Raw genomic sequence first — 21,531 nt, forward strand, 5'->3', positions numbered from 1 at the left:
GATATTCAAATGTATAGTACAAGATCGATAATGCTATTCCTTTTAATCAAAGTTTGTTTTATATTCTAATTCTAAATTTGTGATTTTATGGAAATGTACAGTTAACATTTAATACCAAATTAAATGAACACACATTTATAAATCTTATTTGTAAACTTTCAAAATAATGTAAAAATTAAATCAATAATCAAATCGTATTTTTACAGGAGTGTGCACGCAAAAAACTGCTCCAACAGAGTAAAGATTTGAAATGAAACTCCGTACATTTTTATGGACACCTTAACGAATTGTTGATCTATAAGATGTAGCTGTGTCTAAACTAACAAATTACTTTTTTACCACGTCTTCGATTGTGGTTTAACATCTATGTCGTTTGTCTGTTAAGTACCGAACGTGACGTATTCCCGAATATGACTGTTATACCGATTGAGAATTTGCATTGCTATACAGCGTGTCTCGGTATTCTGTACATCCAACATTCACGTATTTATTTTTGATGTTTCTGTTATGGTGTCGGTTTGATAATGTGTTATGTTTTATCGTTTGTAGTCCAAATAATTATAAAATTGCCTTTCAATACCAACATTGTCATGACAATTTGTTTGGACAAGTATTGTGAAAATATCTGTAAAAAAAACGAGATTGCATGTTCGTTACGTAAGCGCGTCACTGTTTGACATATTCGGTGGTGTCTGTCGTTGATTGAATATGTTCGTTGTTGTTTTGCGGTTTGCATTTTGTGAAGACTATTGTTTTATATGTTTGTGCATTTCTCTGTGATGAATGTTCTTGCGTGAGTTTGTGCTGTATTTCTGTCACGTAGTATTGTCTTTTAGCGATTTTTTTTCAACATTGTCATAAAGCGGGAGGTTTGGCGAGCCATTTAATCAGGTTCAACCCACCCTTTTTCTTAAAATGTCCTGTACCAAGTCAGGAATATGGCAGTTTATTATCAAATAGTTCGTTTCTATGTATGTTGGCGTTTGTTTTTATTGGACTTCAGTGTTCCTGTTGTTCCTTTGTTGTCCTCTAATAGTTGATGTTTATTCCTCGGTTTTAGTTTGTAACCCGGATTTGTTTTCTCTCAATCGATTTATGACTTTTGAACCCCGGTATATTACTCTTGCCTTTATGTACAACATATATCAACTAGTTTACAAACGAATATATTAGACATTCGTTGGCCAGTTTATTGCCAATATTAATTTGTTTGCATTTACGAATGTTTGCATTAATATAATATGTTATATTCATCAATGTAAATAATTTCCTTGGAAAATAGGAAAACATGGAACAGTGGTATATCTGTGAAAACTGAATGAAATATTGCATACATACTAACATATATTCCAAAAACTACCTAACTCCGAGAAAAATTCAGCACTGGTAAGTCACGTTTAAAAGACTCAATCAAAAGCTCAAACACATCAAACGTATTTAAAACAACTGTCATATTTCCGCGTTAGTCCGGACATTTCCTTATGAAGAAAATAATTATTTAAACCTGGTTTTAATTTAAATCAAGCTGAACCTCTCACTAGTATGACAATAGCATGCAATTCCACTATATTTACAACAATGGGCGAATAAAACAAACAGACGTAATAGGTAAAAATGTCAAAATAGGGAAACAGTAGTCAATATTGTGTGATAAATTAATTGGTGGAAATTGATAAATTCAAAATTAAAATTGTCTTATTTGCCATACATTCTCTATATTCAAATGATCAATGTTAAAAATAACATCATAAATATCTGCCAAAAAATTAGATTTTTATACAGTTTCTCATCATTCTCAATGCTGAATATGAATACAAAAATAATGAAAAAAAAATTAAGCTGTTCAATTTTTTAAAATTCAGTTGACCATATTAACCCCATAAAATCCTACACTGATATACCAAATTTGTCTCAACGGTTTCTTTTGTGTTTCTGATGAATTTATCTCGGGAAGTAATATTGCTTTGAAAATGATTTGCCTTTCGTATTCAATAGTTACTTCCCACAAGTTTTTCAAAGGTATTACTGTTTTAGAAATACATTTGCACGATGCAAAGTTGAGATTCAAGTTTTATAAACACTTTCGTTCTAAATGTTGATTCACATTTCATCGTTATATCTTGAAATTTCTTATTCATGTTGTATATTACTTTGTATCTGGTTAATTATCCTAAAGAAGGAGACAATAAAGGAACTTGGAAGTAGTTCGAATAAAATAATGTGTTTGTTCAGAAAATGTGAAAACTATTCGAGGACGTATAGCGCCGGAGTGATAATTGTTTTCCTCTTTAAGGAGGTTTGGTCTCAATTTAAAATGATACTATCATCTGTGTCAAGTACACCATCTTGTCCTAAACAGATACAGGACAAAGGATAAAGGAAACAGTTGTATACCGCTGTTTATTGACAAATGTCTTATCATCTTAAATTATCATAAAATTTAAATAAAATCAATTATTATGTACTTGGTTTGTCTATTCTGAATGATTAAATAAAGGTTCATAAGATACTGTAACAATGTTTTAGATTTTAACGAGAGAAATTTATGTATTACTGAAAAATTATTACACCATGGTTTTCGATATTACAAACTAGTCAAAACATTTACTAAATTTTATCATCGGTATAAAGACATCATTCGTAAATATAGCTCAACATGCAGACTTCTAATACGTTCAGGTATTTCACATCCAATTTTGTATGGAAATATTCTTTATAAAGCACAAAGGTGTCAGTATTCACCTCAGAAACTTACAAAACCTTTGAATAAACTTATTAAGAAGGGTTATACTTACGATACTGTTGTCAAGTCATTAAAGATTGCATATTTTGGCGTTAATATTGAGTCAATGATAAGGTCTTTGCATCGGAACTAAACACATTTATTCTAAAAACAGTTGTTGGCATGACACGGGTTATGTTCTTCTCATATATGTTATGATGGTATGATACTAAACCCCGAACGGGAAGGATTGTGCCTGATGTTCATATAATGAAATCATAATCTTTCAGTCAGTTTAATTGAAGTCTGGAGATGGCATGTCAGTTAACTGCTAGTAGTCTGTTGTTATTTATGTATTATTGTCATTTTGTTTATTTTCTTTGGTTACATCTTCTGACATCAGACTCGGACTTCTCTTGAACTGAATTTTTATGTGCGTATTGTTATGCGTTTACTTTTCTACATTGGTTAGAGGTATAGGGGGAGGGTTGAGATCTCACAAACATGTTTAATCCCGCCGCATTTTTGCGCCTGTCCCATGTCAGGAGCCTCTGGCCTTTGTTAGTCTTGTATTATTTTAATTTTAGTTTCTTGTGTACAATTTGGAAATTAGTATGGCGTTCATTATCACTGGACTAGTATATATTTGTTTAGGGGCCAGCTGAAGGACGCCTCCGGGTGCGGGAATTTCTCGCTATATTGAAGACCTGTTGGTGACCCTCTGCTGTTGTTTTTTAATTGGTCGGGTTGTTGTCTCTTTGACACGTTCCCCATTTCCATTCTCAATTTTATTTCATAAAATATCTAAAACATATCAATTCGCTTTCTGTTATTTTGGTATAATTGTAAATTTAATGCTTTTGGTGAATGTCAGCACATAAGTCAAGGGTTGTTGTGTATTGCTATATATAATATATGTTTTTATGTATTGTTTTAATGCCTAACATACGATAGCTCCCGAAGGATGCTGGCAGAACGATTTAAGTTTAGTTACCTAAGTGGTGCGTTTGAACCTCATACATTAATTTACGCAATACTATATTTTACATAACAATTTCCCTTTAATCTATTTTAACAAAATATTTTTGGGAGGTGATATTGGTTTGATACTTTTCCGCCTTTCTGATTCTGTAGTAAGTAACGACAACTTTGCCAAATGAAATACAGTTTTAGAGCAGAAATTGAACAATTTAAATTTTTGCTTTCTATCACATTGGTGGGCATATGAATTAATATATTTGTTTATTCCTGTGTGTCCTAAGTTTGAAACACCTGTCATCACAAATTTGTGTAATACATATAATCCTATGTGTCAATTTTTTACTTTAATTATTGTGTAAACAACATTCTTACTGATACATGTGCATAAATGTGCATAAATAAATGTAACATGCATAAAAAATCAATTTCCTATTTTCTGAAGTACACGAACAGAACATGTGGGGGGGGGGGGGGGGGGGGGGGGGAGAGTGCTTCAAAAATGGACAATTTTATGTTTGTCTCTGAAATATTTAAATCAATGCAGTATGATTTTTTTGAAAAAAAAAGACAAATATAATGCCATGTCTCTGACATTGCTACCTAAAAAACATTAAGGAAAGAAATACTTTGTCTTTCACTTTTAAAACATGTAAAACAATACTTTGGATGGGTTTGCAAACTTTGTGTTAGGGCATAGTCATACAAATTTTAAAATAATCACATCAGGTTCTGAGGGTGTTTTTTTTCAATTCTCTATTCTTTAAATGTTTATATTCTTTAAATGTTTATTTATATTCTTTAAACATGTTAAATGTTTATATTCTTTAAATGTTTTTTTATATATATATATACAACTCGTCTAAACATCAACCCAACAATGTTAGATCTGTAAATTTGCTTTCGCAAATTTTTGGTTCTTCCCTCGCCGGGATTGGAACCCATGCTACTGTGATATCGTGACACCAAATCGCCTGCACTGCAGCCGTCCAGCTAGACCACACGACCACCTGGGCTCTCAATAAAAGAGCTTTCGCTGGCCGTGTGTTACCTTTCCTCGTCAGTTTTAATCTAGCGGCGTACTACAGTACATGATATATAAGGCATGAAGATGTTATTGTTACAGATCAGCTAAATTATCTATAGTAAAGGATCCTACAAATTAATGTAATATACAGTCACAGAAAATAATTATATTTATAAGTACGTCTGAGTCAGTGACAACTCTACAACAGATGTATCCATCGGATCGCCATCAATGATGGTGATACATGGCTGTGTACATAATGTATATACAACTCGTCTAAACATAGACCCAACAATGTTAGATCTGTAAATTTGCTTTAGCAAATTTTTGGTTCTTCCCTCGCCGGGATTCGAACCCATGCTACTCTGATATCGTGACACCAAATCGTGACATAAATGCCATTTTTCTGTATTCTTTATATTTTAGCCCCCCAATATTCTCTTTTCATTTTATTTAAGCTCCCAATATTTTCTATTCTTCATTCTTTAGTACCCCATTATTCTTTATAATTTTAGTTATTTTTTCCCCGTTAACATTGTATATAATTTTGGCCATTATTATCCTTTTTGTAAACCCATATAGACCATTATAAATTATTTGCAACTGATTTCCCCCCATGTTTTTATCAAAAACCCAAAACAGAAAGGTCACACTTCATTTTTCACACTAAGAAAGATGTCAGAACATGCAGGACATGAATGCTCAGATCTGATCTCAGAAATTATGGACATGAAATTTAAAACAAAGAGAAGCAGAACAACAGATACATACATAAAAATATATGTATAAAGAAAAGGTTACCCCTGTACATGTTGTCTTTATTATTTGAGAATTGAGTATTCAGCATCACACAAATAATCACTCTAGTGAAACTGATCCTTTAGAAATCAATAGTTAGTAGCAGTTTAACAATAATACTTTTGTCAGGTACAAATCAGAGTCTGAAAAATAAGTATACACAAAAAATAAAAAAAATAAGTGATTTAAAAATGTTGAGTATTGTACAAATAAGTAATGGCACTATATACCAGTATTGTGTATACAGCCTTTGCTAATATACTGGAGAAGTAGAAAGGCAGGCTGCAATTTTTCTTTTCAATTTTTGGAGACACCTATTTACTCTTTTATGCATAAATCTAAACTTTGTAAATAAGTAGTGTAGGTACATAAGGGTGAAACTTTCATCATTTATGAATACTTTTTATAATATACCTACAGACTAATTAATTATGGTTATACAAGTTTCATTTTAATACATATTCAAATATGGTCTTTTGGAAACAAGTTCATTTCAAGTTTTCATTTCAGTACGCATGAATGTTTAACAAACTATTCTGTTAGACATTAATAGTTACATTTAAATTCAGCATACTCAGTATACATGTATATAAGTAATACTTAATAATTAGATAATTCAACGTCAGGTAACAACTTTACATTTCAAATACTCAAATTTAGCTTATTAATACTTGATTTAGAAAGATTTGTTGTCTTCCTTTTTCTGATATATTGTAGATTCATATTTAAAATCAAGATCATTTTTTTTGTATCTCATTATCGATATCAATCGTTATATAAATAGTGTTACAATTTAAGATTAAATTCTAAATTACAAAATAAATATTTAATCAGATGTTGTTGTTACTTATTCTTGCCGGTTATGAACTAATAGTCAAATTCATCTTTGTGGTTTTTGTTGAAATAACCAGGATTACTGCAGATTTTAAGCCATCAAATCATGAGGGTTTGGATGGGGGTCCTTTGATTCTCTATTCTTTAATACTTATTATTTACATGTACAAAAAATAAAGGTTTGAGATTTGTATTTTTGCAGAAAGTTAGAAATATCTATTCCGATATAGATAATATGGATAATTTGGATAAATTGGTTTTATGTCTTTCTTGTCTGTCAAATGTACAGTATGCTTCTCCATTTGTTAAAAAGTCATGGTCACTGAGTAGGGTGGACTCAACAACTGCATGATACATACATACATGTATATAATGTTTTGTTCTTTTGTTGTTTTTTTCTATGATGTATGGGTAAAAATGTACATTTATTCAATAAACTATATCTATTCTTTTATTTAAAAGGTCATTTTTATCTATTCTATATACTTTTGTCCAATAAGAATCTCAATTTTTCATATTCAAGCACCTCATTTTTTTTCTCTTCTTTATTTTTAGGGTCTAATTTCTCTAATCTTTATGTTTTTTGTCTATTATTCTATATTTTGTGAACCCCCTCCACACCTTCAATGATATTTTTTTTTAATTCCAACATCAATATTAGAATAAGCTAGGGTCATACATGTAAGGATATGTGACATGATTACCAATGAAACAACTATCCACTATAGATGTAAGCAACAACAGTCTTCAACAATAGTAAAATCCCATACTGTATATAACATTTAAAGTTATCTATTAAAGGTCCTGACATGTAAAGTGAAACAATTCAAATAATAAATCTAAAATCCTAGTTTACAACAAAATAATTTCCAGAAGCAAATATGACAGCCAACAACAACCACTAGATTAGAGGCTCCTTACCAGATAGGCACATTGCAAATGCATTAATTGTCTGAGTTTACTATTAAAACCAGAAGATTTGATTTGAGTTAGTTCAAATGAAGTGGATGCAAGTTATTATAGGATACCATACCACATCCTTCTACAATGAAAAAAAAACATATTGTATGGGAGGCTATAAAAGAGCCCCCCACAAGAAAAAAAATATTAAACCATTCAATTCAGAATTTAACTAATTTAAATAACAAATCAATTTATAAGAAAGTCTAATTCCTACACATTTAAGATCAACATGTTCCAATTCTTTTGAGCCCATTATTCTCTCCTCTTTATATTTTTATACCGAGAAATAACATATATTTTTTCCTATTCTTAATATTGACAATTATTCTGCACAGTATGCCCATGATGCCCATTATTCTCTATTTTTTAAATTTTTCGAGGCCACCAAACACTTGCATTTGGTAATGTACATGATGTATGTAATGGCAACTCAAATATAATATATTTAGGTCTTAAATGCATATGTGTTTCATGCAGAAGACCAAGGAAGTAAAATGAAATAAATATTACTTCCATGATGATACATGTAATAAAATTTTGCAATCTTTGTACATAAATGATGCTGAAATTTCTGTACGAATTGTGACTACATTGTTTTAAACCATGCTTTTATTTTATGCATTGGAACAATATAATAGTTACTGCTAAGGAATACAAAATGAAATGCACGTTATATTCCGAGTTGTAGAAAGAAAGGCTCAACAACAAAGGTTAGAAAGAAGGGTAGCTTTATCAAAATCAATGCAAACTGTTCATCTGTTTAGGCAGTTGTTTGAGGTTTATTTGCCGGTACATTACTGTTGTGTAAATCGGTGTCAAGCTGTCCAATTGAACGCTATATGTATTAAGAAGGACAAAGATGCAAACATAATAATAAATATAATAATTATACAGTTTGTATAATTGACTGCCTCGTTTGACGACTTCCTTTTAGAGATCGACCAAGGTGTCTTCGTCGAAGTCCGCGTTTGTCACATGTTACTATTGCAGAGTTCGTTTCACATACGAATTTTAAATATACAGGTATCCCTCCGATCCGTGCTTAAAATTAAAGAACTGACTGATCGATGACCGTCGTCACGGAAACTCTCACATAGCTTAGTTGACGTATCTGACGGATTGTATGGGTCATCGATAACCGATCATTCATCAATCAGTCAAACATCTGTCACCGATCATTCACCGATCAGTCCAGTTCACGTCAAACAGTAACGCCTAAGGTTGCAAGTACTGTATGAGGAATTTGTGCAGTCAATTAAAAAAAAGAAGCAAAACACACTATTTTTTCAAAACTAAATCAAGGCAACATTTTCATTGACTTAACTTATGTCACTTAAGAAAGATAATCAATTCAGTAGCATAAATCTAAAAGCCCTTATTACTATGTTATTTCTAAAAATAATACCAAATCAAATTAAAGCGAACTTCATTCATTTATCTAAGATGCGCAGGCGGTTTTTAAAAAGTAGGAAAGAAAAGTCAAATACAAAGTATCATACAGTACTATATATTTTGGTAGTGCTCGAAATGAGAATTATTTATCAAATTCCCCATTATTAAAGTTTAATCTCAATTATACTGAACAGTTTGTCATTCCTACTCCAGTAAACTAATGTATCATGAAAGTCACATGGTAACCTCTCTATTGACAAAATGCAGATGGCATTGCGTTATATGATCTATCCATTAGCATCACTTAGACGGCATCTTCATTTTTTGAAAACAGTAGATTTTATATGATATACCAAATAAATTAAACAGTAATTAAATCTTTCGGAAAATTGCATTATTTGAAAGAAAAAAAGCACTGATTATTTATATTGCTTTCTTAAAAACTTATTTTACTTTAAAAACAATGAATAAAATAATAGGGGTAGTATAATACAAGAGCAATCTAGCAATACATGGGGAATTTTGTAATTTGATCGGTCTGTAGGGACCTACAATATAGCATAACGTATTTCATCATTACATTTGGCATATTCGTTAATGCAAACAGATTAACATTGGAAATATATTGGCCAGCAGATGTCTAATATATCGATTTGTAAACTAGTTGATATATGGCAAATAAAGGCAATATTAGTATAGCGCTTTCAAAAGTCATATTGATTGAGAGAAAATAAATCCGGGTTACAAACTAAAGCCGAGAGGAGCACATCAACTATAAAAGGAAAACAACGGAACAACAGAAACATAGTGACAGATTTTCATAATATAGTACATAGTTATTTTCCAATTATGTCTTACATTATCCTTATAAGACAAATATCTTCAATGTCTGCCCTTAAATCTATAAAAATCAACGTTGTTCTTATACAATTTTACCGCAATATTAATGATTAATTCAATAACAAATAATTCAATGACCATATTTTACAGCAGTGCTGGCAGATCATACGTGTGGTCTTCTATCGTGTTTGATTTATTCTGTCATTTAAGCAGGTTCAAATTCAGTAGCCATGGCGTTAAGTAGCATAAATTATGGTTGTGTGCATGCAGACAATAGCCCCCGAAGGATGCTGGCACAACGTTTTCAGTTAAGTTACCTTAGTTGTCATTTTGAACCTCATACTTTACTTTACGCAAAATTATATTTTACATAACAATTTCCTTTAAATTTATTTCATCAAAATAGTTTTGGGAAGTGATATTGGTCTGATAATTTTCCGCCTTTCTCATTCAGTAGTAAGAAACGGCAACTTTTCCAAATGAAATACTGTTTTAGAGCAGAAACTGAACAATATAAATTTTTGCTTTATATCATTATATATCAATATTTATTAATGCATGTTTTATATTAACATAACATCAAGACAATCAACGAAAGATACGACCCATTACAAAAACAATATGTTCACTAAATTCACTTAAAATTCTAACATTTTTTTAATTATTTTTATTGAAACGATACACAATTATTTTTATCCCCCTTAACTAATAACAGCAATACAATATCTTAAATCTAAAGTCATTATTTGTTATTTCTTTAAATTGTACACTTTTCATATAATACAAAAATCAAATTGTCACAAATTAATATATCTGTGCACGAAAATAAAAAAAATAAAAATAGATAAATTACACCATTGCATGGAAAACCAGCATCAGATGGAGCAAACAGTTGTTTGTGGATTCAAATTATTTACAAATACTCCAGAGCCGTCAAACCATTAAAGATATTTTCGTCAAGCGTTTCAATTTGATTAGAACTCAGCCACCCGTAAAATAATATTTTTAAAACATGTCTGCATAAAATATTTTGTATTCCTCAATCCATACATATTTACAGTCGAAAAATTGAAGTATAGTATATCTGTTTGAAAACCAATTACAGGTATTACTGACAGATCCTTCATGTTGATTTGTTAAATAAATGTCTTCAGATTATTTGTAAAGTTTATTCTCATTGTTATTTTGTAACGTCACTGTTTCAGGGTGACAGAGGAACGTGTTTTATTTCGACACTTAAATCGTGTGGTGTTAAAATATATATATACAATGTACTTACAACCAGGTGGTTGTATTTAGTTATTTGAAACATAAAAAGATCGATAATACTTTTCCTATTCATCAAGGTTTTATCTAAATTTGATTAAGAATGCTGTCGTCTTTAATCCTGTTAACTATCTAGTCCTAATCAGATACAGGCAAACCTCTCCATTTACAAATTCAGACCCCTTACCTTATACCAGCAATTCAATAACATAAATCGAAAGTCTGTCTTTAAACATTCAACAAACTAAATCGATCCATATTTAAAAGCTCGATGGAAAATATTTTTTAAAAGATAAGAACATTGATTATATATGTTGCTTTTTCAAAATCTTGTTTTACTTGAAAAACAATTAATAAAAGGAGAGAGTGATATAAAACAAGATCAAACCAGTAACATTTTTTCCGAAAAATTAGTGTATTCGTTATTGCAGTTATTGACCAACAGAAGTATATCTGTTTATAAACTGGTTGATATATATTGACAACATACGGGCAGATTTTCATATAATGATATAAAGTTTTTATTCATTTATGGCTTCCACTATTATCATTAGACGAAAACATCTTCAACATCTGCCCTTAAGTATATAGAAATCGATGTTGTTCTTAGACAGTATTACCGCATTATCAATGATGAACTTGAATACAAATAATTCAATGACCATCTTGTACAACAGTGTTTGAAGATTTGAAGTGATGTCTTCTGACTTGTATCATTTGTCCCTCTATTTAATGAGTTCCATATTTAGTCACCATTACGTTAAGTATTACGTTGTTGTGTGCATGCAGACATAATAAATAACCGCCGAATAATGCTGACAGTTTCAGTTCAGTTACCTAAGTTGTCCATTTCAACCTCATCTATTACTTTACGGTATATTGTATTTTGCATAACCATTTACTTTTAATTTATTTCACTAAAATATTTTTGGTGAAGTGATATTGGTCAGATAGTTTTCTACCTTTCTCGTTAAGTATTAGGTAAAGACAAGTTTGTCAAATTAAATACCGTTTTACTGCTGACAATAATTAGTTATCAAATGTACCAGGATTATAATTTATAATTAGAAAAATATTCAACGAGTGACCAAACAACCCGTTAATTCACAAATGCGCGTACCGTATACGTTAATTATCAGTGTTGTGCGATCACGAGTTCAATATTTCTTGATACTTGAATTCATTGATAAGTTATTCTTTTTATTACATTGACAATGGGCTTTTGAATTGAAACCAACGTAGAAACCACATTGTTGTATGACGTTAGGGGAGTGAACTCATTGCGTTTATTTCACATGTGAAGTTATCGGTTTTTATTTTACTGGGAAATCACTGTTATTCATTGTAAACAATGTAATAAATGTCTACATTACAACACAAGATTAAAGTTCATGTATGACGTAGATGATTGCTGAAACCAGTTACATGTTGATGTTTGGCTAAAATATCAAGTCTTTAGAAAGTTAAATCACACAATCAATCTCAAATTTGAATACAAACAAATTTATCTTATTTACTACAGCTTTGTTGTAACAAGTGTTGACATAAAAATACAAGGTTATAGTTTTGACTTAAATGATTAATGCACCAAATAACATGTTGATGTTCGGCTAAAACAATCTAGTCTTCAGACAGTTTCATAACATAATTGATCACACATTTTAATACAAATAAAATGATCTTAATACAATATTTACTACATCTTCGTCGTCACCAGTGTTAACATAATGATACGCATATTTATCCCTCGATATCAAAACTCCCATTTCAACATCTCAATCTCGAGCGAAGATATGGTTACACTCAATGGGGTTATGTCTAGGCGGACACCTGTGATGAAATAATGCCGGCAGAAATATCAGTTTAAATGTTACCTGTAAGTGTAATCGTAATCCTAATCGTAGGTGTATGCGAGTTTTCGCAAATGTCTATTAACCATATGAAAGTCTCGAGCCATGCACTATTTTTATACAATAGTTTCCTTTGTGTTTTTATAATAGGATTTTTGGGGAGTAATAAAACTGGTTATCTTTCATGTTCAGTAAGAATTGACCAAAGCGTTGATGATTGGGATACAAGTTATGACCAATTATGTTTTGACTTTTGTAACAGATCAGAGTCGGATTTTATCGAAATATACAACTGATATAGCGATGTTTATAATCATCTTATACATGTTATAAAAAGTTATATCTTGGTTATTACCATAAAAAACACAAAAAAGAAGGAGATCAGAGAGAAAAGTACTTAGATTAATCTCATCATTTAAAAAACTTAAATCCGCAAGTCCATATCTTTTTTGAAAAAAAAACCGGCACCCAGATTAATCGAAATGAAATTTATATTCTAATAATATTGCAGAAAAAAGGTGGAAATGACAATAGATATTTAGTAACTTTGTATCATTTTCTTGTTCTTTCTTCTGGGCAAAGTCAAATTGAAGTTGTCAAAGTGCTAATATTTCACTGTTTTCGAAATATGTACTACTAATCTCTGATGTGCAAATGTATACCACTAGATCGATTATGCTATTCCTTTCTAGCAAGGTTTGGTCTCAATTTTTTTTCGAAAATTAAACTACGTTGCCCTAAACAGATACAAGGTAACCTCTGTTTCCAAAACATTTATATCACCTTGACTTATCTTAAAAATTCAAAACATTAATCTGAATGTTCTAATTTTTTTAATTCTAAAAATTTGTTAAGCTTACACGTTATACCAAATTAAATGAACAGGCATTTATCAATTTTAGTAGGAAAATTGCAAAATGTTTTCAAAAAGAAAAGATAAATCTTTTCGACAGCAAATCAGCAACACATAAAGGAAAATTATGTTTTACGGCATAAAGTTACTTACAATTCCTTGAGAGACGTCAAACCTTGAAAGATATTCACGTCGAGTGCTGAAATTTTGTTCCGCCATAAGTACCTGCAAAATAACATTTTTGAAACTTATTTCTGCATAAAATATTTCATATTCATCAATGCAATAATACTTACCTTGGAAAACGAGGACTACAATGAATTATTCTAAAAGTTATTTATCATGGATGACTTAAATTATATATGTAAAAATAACATGCTCAAAGTCCTCTATTAAATCTGGTTTTTTAAAAGCGTTTCGTAATACTAAATGCCGGATTTGAATACACAAAAAAAAAATGTCCAAGTGACGATATTTTACAACAGCTACAACTATAACAGTGTAGCTATACTTATATTTGGTTCTTCTTACCTCAAGTATTAAAACATGATGTCATCATTTCATCATTTTGATATCGAGCTGTTATATGTGAACTTATATGGTGAATTTACACGGAGCACAATGTAAGTATTCAAGATACAAAATGCTGCGGATAGGAATATCATTCCAGATTTATAATTAAGTTAACTAAGTTGTTCTTATTAGCCACATAAATACCTACACTGATATTACGTATTTTGAACAAAGGTTTCCTTTGTGGTTTTGGTAATAAAAACATTTTAATTTTGAAAATGGTAAGCTTTTCTCATTCAGCAGTAACTTTGGACAACTTTGATAAATTGGAAACCATTATAGATTCATGATGAAAAGTTTAGATTTCAGTTTAATAAAAATTGTCATGCTTTAGCTGGCAAGACAATCAGTCCTTAAGTTTTAATTCAATTTCCTAAGTTGTCCATATTAAAACCCATAACATCCTACATTCGTGTATTACATTTGGCACAATGGTTTCTTTGTGTTTTTATTATCAAATTAGTTTATATTGGGAAGTAGTATTGCTTTAAAAATGGTTTGCCTTTCTTATTCATTAGTAACTTCTCACAAGTTTGGCAAATGAAGGACTGTTTTAGTGCTAAATTTGTACAATGCAAAGTTCAGATTTTAGTTTTCGAAAAACTTATTTTAAACTTAATTTAAATGGTATCGTTATACTTTGATATTTGTTTATACATATTTTGAATTACTTTGTATCTGGTTAATTATCCCAAAGTAGGAGAAAATAGAGAATGCACATGGAAATATTTCAAAATACAATGTTGTGGTTGTTCACAAAATGTGAATACTATTCGAAGACGCATAGCGCCGGAAAATGGTATTCCTCTTTGATGTTTAGTCTCAATTTAAAATGCTTCAGTCATCTCTGCTCAAGTACACCATCTTGTCCTAAACAGTTATAGGATAATCTCTAGATTGACATATTTCTTATCACCTTTAATTATCATGAAATTCCCATAATATATCAATCATGCATAGTGTACTTGATTTGTCTATTTTGAATGATTAAGTAAAGGTTCATAACATACATTCATAAAAGATCTGAAACATATCTCAATTCGTTTTCTGTTATTTACTGTCTGGTGAACGTACATCTAAGGAGTGTAATAGGACCTACACAGGAATTTAATCCTTTTAGGATAATGTCATCACATGATAAAAGGGTTGTTGTATATTGTTGTATGTTTTACCTGTTTTTCGTTTATTGTTTTTACATAAGGTCGTTAGTTTTCTCTTTTGAACTTTTTTACATTTGTCGGAGCCTTTTATAGCTAATTATTCAGTATGGGTTTTGTTCATTTTTGAATTCCGTGCGGTGACTTATAGTCGCCAGATTTTTTGTCTCAATTTCATTTTTAATCGTGGTACCTAAATTTATTTGTCAGGAACTTTATACTATTCGGTTTTAATTAACTATCTTGCCATAAAAAGATTTAGGCAACATTTTCATTGACTAAATTAATGTCACATAAGTTATTTTATCAATTCAATTACATAAATCTAAACGTCCTTATTATTCATTTCTTAAAATGATACCATTTAAAGAGATTCATGTCAGGTGTTGAAATTTGGTTTTAGTATAGGTACATGTAAATTAATTTTTTTAAAACAAATTTCTGCTTAAAATGTATCGATCCATCGAAACGTAATTACATCATTTGGTATTAATTTGAAATGATTTTTTTCATTCCTGTTAGAATTAAAAATTAAGATACAAAATTGATAAAATGTGAACTACTTGTCAAAGATGTATAGCGCACAATAGATTTTTCACTAATCAAGGTTATATGCCAATTTGAGAAGAATTATTTGACCTTCCCTGCTCTAGCTAACAATCTTGTCATGAAAAGATATTGAGTAACCTCTCCATTCTAGATTAAACAATTCAGACAACTTTAAAATATCATTTACATTCAATTATAAGTAAATCAATCTAAACGTCATTTTTTTTTCGTTCATAAAAATAGTAGAATGTACAGCATGAACATATTTAATTATTTGCCCGGATTTGGTTATACGTTTAACCCTTTAGTTTTATCAACTGTAATGGAGAGCTTTCTGTCTAAAAGTGAAGTCATGTGCTCTTCTGATTGGTAGATAATGTTTGTAATAAATATTTTATGGTAGATGGATCAAAACTAGAGTTGAAAAAAAATAAAAAATAAATGCTGAATGTACTATTTTTTTTTCCCTACAGGGTTGAAAAGTAACGGGGGTCAGTATAGGAATTCAGTGCGAATCTACTTTGCTTGTAAACAAGGCCATGTGAATGCCCAAAAATGCCGCATGACCCTATGTTTTTATTGTTGCAAAAGATAGGGCTACATTTGTACTTTCATGAATGATATATGAAAGTTTTTAATTTCTAAAGGTAAATCAGGTATACATTTATTTCCACACATAGATTAGCATTAAAGTCAATGGGAGATTTTTTACTGAATTTACCCCTCCAAACATATTTACCTTCGAAAAAGAAGGCATTGGAAGTGTTGTTTATCTCTTTGAAAACTGGTCAATGAATTTTTGGAAATGATATTGGTCTTTACACGGTTTTACTCTCTCTTTTAGTTAAAATTGGGGTAAAACTTTCGGTCTATTGATGGAACAATTATGTGTTGATTGTTGCATTTAGTCATTATGTTGTCGTCAGATAGCGATAACTTTTTATAGATTTCTTATAATAACTTTTCCCTAATTCTGTGGCTATTTAACCCTTTCCGTAACCAATGTATAAAACAATTAATCAACGTGTGGTTGCCGATGATCTCAGACGATGATTGAATGAGTTTACAGTTCATAACCTTATCAGCTGACTGAATGAATCAAAAGATTCTTATAGGTTTTAATGAAATAAACAATTTTGTGGAATGTGGAGGCCACTGGAAGGAATTTTCGCTTATCAAAAATGAAAATGTGTTTGATATTCATTAGAGTTACTGATTATTACATAGTTATTCGTGGATTATCGGATATATTCAATCACGATTGAATATTATCAACTTTCAAGTCCTCCCCGATGCTCGGACCTTAAAATTCGGTTATTTAATTATCTCGATTAAATAAATCCGATCATCAACTGGTACCAATGTAAGAATTTATGTATATATTCTGTATTACCGTAAATACGAACATCATCTTAATTTGTATTGTTAAGAAATGGTAACCAATTGAATCAATATGACATTTATAAATATTCTAAGAATATTGCAGAAAAAGAGGGGAAATTACGATAGATATTTGGTAGCTTTATATTTTTAGGACATTGTCAAATTGAATTTGTAAAAGTGCCAAGATGTTACTGTTTGGGAAATATGTATTACTACTCTCCGTTGTGCAAATGAATACCACCAGATCATTAGATTTTATTTTTGAAAGTGAGATTGCGACAACTTTGCCAAATGAAGTACTGTTTAAGAGCTATGATGAAAAGTTCAGATTTTAGTTTAATAAAAACTTTTGCGTTACAAGCAAATTTTAATTTGATCGTTAAATACAGATATTTGATTTTACGTATTTTATATTAATTTGTATCTGGTTGATTATCCTAAATAAGAAGAAAATAGAAAAATTCACATGGAAATAGTTCAAAGAACAATGTTGTGGTTGTTCTGATAATGTGAATTACTATTAGAAGACGTATAGAGTCGAATTGTTAAAGTTATTTCTCTCAAAAAATGTTTATTATCCACTTGAAATGATTTGTTCATCTCTGCTCAAGTAAACTACCTTGTTTTAATTTGATACAGGATGAACTTTCCTGTGACAAAGTTTTTATCACCTTAAAGTATCATAAAATCAATCCTAATGTACTGTTTTTTTTGTGGTGGTAAAAATGGTCCGGGTTTTACATGGAATAGAATGATGTATTTGATCGTTTACAACTGACTTCATTTGTTTTGTATGATGTGTTCATAAAAGACATAAAATAGAAGTAAAAAAAAAACAAAGGATATTGATTATCTATCCATAACACAAAACCAGTACATATGATTTGAATACAAACAAAATGATGTTACAGACCATATTACTACAGCTTCGTCGTAACCAGTGTTATGGTTATATGGTTAAACTAAATCGGGTAATGTCTAGGCAGACACCAGTGATGCAATGATGCTGGTAGAAATATCAGTCCATAATGTTTATTTCGGTTATCTAAGTTGTTTGTATTAATTACATAAAATCTCAAGCCATACATTATTTTTTACACAATGGTTTCCTTTGTGTTTTTAAAAACGGTGCACGATGTAAGTAGACAAAAGTTACAAAATGCTGCTGGTTGGAATATCAGTCCAGAATTTTTAATTCAGTTACCACAGTTGTCCATATTAACAGCTTAAAACCCTACACTCATATACTAGTATCAAATTTATCACAATGGTTCTTTTTTTCTAGTTGATCGAATTATTTTATTTTGGAAAGTGATATTGCTTTGAAAATGGTAAGCTTTCGCATTCAGCAGTAACTTGCCAAATGGGGCACCGTTTTAGAGCTATGATAAAAACTTCAGATTTTAGTTTAATAATAAACAGCTGCGCCATGAGCGCATGATACGCCCGACGTCTTATGTGGAAGTCTTATGCAATAATCATAAATAGTTTATGAGAAAGTTTTAAGCAATAACCATATATTGTTTTAGAGACACGGCGGGACATGTGAAACCCTCCACCCTGTTTTTTTTTACAAAAACTAAATATTACCAAAATAAAATTTTGAATCAAAACCAAAAGGTATACAGATCTTTAGATTAATATATCACAGAAGTGTGTAAAGTTTTAAGCAATAATCATAACTTATTTTTGAGATACGGCGTGACATGTAAAAAACCCTCCCCTGTTTTACAAAATACTCAGTAACTCAAAAATAAAATTTTGAATAATCACTAAAAAGTATACAGATCTTTAGATTAATAGAACAAAGAAGTGTGTAAAGTTTTAAGCAATAATCATAAATCGTTTTTGAGATACGGCACAACATGTAAAAAAAAACCTCCCCCTTTTTTACAAAATACTAATAACTCAAAAATGAAATTTTGAATCATCACCAAAAAGTATACAGATATTGAGATTAATATAACAAAGGCATGTGTAAAGTTTTAAGCAATAATCATAAATAGTTTTTGAGATATGGCGCGACATGTAAAAAAAAACCTCCCCCTTTTTTACAAAATACTCAATAACTCAAAAATGAAATTTTGAATCATCATTTTAAAGTATACAGATTTTGAGATTAATATAACTAAGAAGTGTTAAAAGTTTTAAGTCATAATCAAGAATCGTTTTTGAGATACAGTGCGACATGTGAAAAAAACACACCCCTGTTTTAGTTATAAAGTGCCGTAACTCAAAAAGTTTAAATCTTATTTTCACCAAAAAGTATACTGATCATTTGACCATCATAAGAAACAACTATATTAAGTTTCATGAAATTTGGATAAGTCTTTCTCAAGTTAAGGTGCGACATGTTTACGCCGGACAAACGGACAGACGGACAGACGGACGGACAGACAGACAGACAGACAGACGGACGGACACCGGACATTTGTATACCATAATACGTCCCGTCAAAATTTTGACGGGCGTATAAAAACGTTCGCGCTACATATGAAGTATATTTTTGTCGTTATATATAGAGATTTGATTATGCGTATTTTATATTAATTTGTATCTGGTTACACTAGTCACCCCATTTAACTTGAACGGTCAAAAACGTGTTAACGCTATTTAAATGAGATTGATCGTTTATTGATAAAGATTGACAAAAATTAAAAATTATATTTAATTCATATTAATTCATATCAATTCATTTTAACGCCAGTCAAATAGATTTCTCTGCGGTGAATCAATTGAAATCAAGTTGCTGGTTAGTTGCGTTAAACTAATAGGCCACGCCCCCGTTAAACTATTTCAAACATGCATTAATTCGTTTTAAACATGGATGAGACCCGAGCTTTTTACAGGTAAATCACCCAAACAAAACGACCTCGATGTATCTATCGTTTTTTGTTTCAAACTTTAAATGCGTAGTCTTATTAAGTCACATGCTCCACAATTTAATTAAACGAACGTATAATACACGTGACATTTTCATATATAAGGCATTTAAATAAAAACATTAAAATATATGCACGCGTGGTTTAAAAATGTCAAACTAGGGAATCTGTTGAAAATAAAATAGTTAGATGGATAACATAAATTTAATTTGCTCAAATGCACTAGATCTTTATCGCACATATATATGTGCGTTTCAAAAATTACTGAATGCTATGAAACCTCATGGCATGTAAGTAACATATGGTCCTTTGCAACTATTTACGAAACTTTATGTATTCCTGTATATTTACCGTTTCTCTTTTCTCTTTTTATGTTTACTATATTGTACTCGTAAATCAAATGTAGACATGGAAACTGCACAGCAATTATTTATTGTGTACATAGTTTAAATCGATGTATCTTATATTTCCGGTAAGCAACAAATATTCATTCTCTTGCCGTATATTGATATACGGAAAAGCTTGTAATGAAAAACAAGGTTTTGATGAATTGAATAATAAAATTGATGAAGACAATGTTGACGTATGTTGAATATGATAAACAGAAAGTCATACCCAAAATTATAAATGAAGTAGCAGCCCACTGAACTTTTAAAACTGTGTTAAATTGTAATACCGGTCACTGGCCAAATCGGGCGTTAATTGTGGAAGAGAAGCAAATATCAAACAAAAATATTGTTCTTACGATTCTGTAAAAAGATTATTGTGCTGTCATGCACCCTGACGTGCTTGTAATAAATGAAAATATATATATGAGATAAATTTTAGTCTGCGATAACGATGGGTAAGTTGATTTAAGTTTAACGACCTAGACTGGCTATTTATCGGCATACTCTCACGTTTTTAATGTTTTAAATCAAATTAAGACTCTACTTTGTCCGATTAAACAAACAGAATTTAGAAAAATAACACTTTTACGATTCTTTCAACCACGACCAAAATATCTATCTTTTTCTCCGCTGAAAATCATTACTATTGATATTAGAACAAGTCAAAAGTTGCCGGAGCCGGTTGATTTATGATGCATACGAAACTTTAATAATTAAGGTCTTTCCTTTCTTAAATGGAAAGACCTTACTGTATTTCGTTTGTTTATTATACGTTCTTTCCACTTTTCTGTTTTTCTTCTGATTATTTTTTTTTTCTTCCGCCTAATTTTGTTCTTGCGATAAACATTTGTTTCGCAATATGTCGCTTAGATATTTGGTATATGATATCGAACAGTTTATGCGCTTTTGAAATTTACCCTGCGTAAACGAATACTTTTCTTTGTAGGAGTTATCTCCCCAAACACTGTTTTCCTTGTTAGCTCATCTCCTTCGCAACCGTAAAAGATTATGACAAATTTATTTTACAAAATTGCTCGTTATATCCTTCGCATGATTTGTCCTATTTTGACCGAAG

At 30.5% G+C, this 21,531-nt stretch overlaps 1 protein-coding gene across 1 annotated transcript in view; it reads right to left on the reverse strand.

The window, feature by feature from the left end:
- The window catches only part of LOC139500896 (uncharacterized), a 213,160-nt gene that overhangs the window by 27,521 nt on the left and 164,108 nt on the right, over positions 1–21,531 (reverse strand). The window contains exon 5 of the mRNA XM_071289791.1: positions 13,677–13,748. Coding sequence (XP_071145892.1) covers positions 13,677–13,748 — 72 coding nt within the window. The remainder of the gene's footprint in view (positions 1–13,676; positions 13,749–21,531) is intronic.

The sequence above is a fragment of the Mytilus edulis genome, chromosome 13, assembly GCF_963676685.1.
Source record: "Mytilus edulis chromosome 13, xbMytEdul2.2, whole genome shotgun sequence".
Classification (NCBI taxonomy): Eukaryota; Metazoa; Mollusca; class Bivalvia; order Mytilida; family Mytilidae; genus Mytilus; species Mytilus edulis.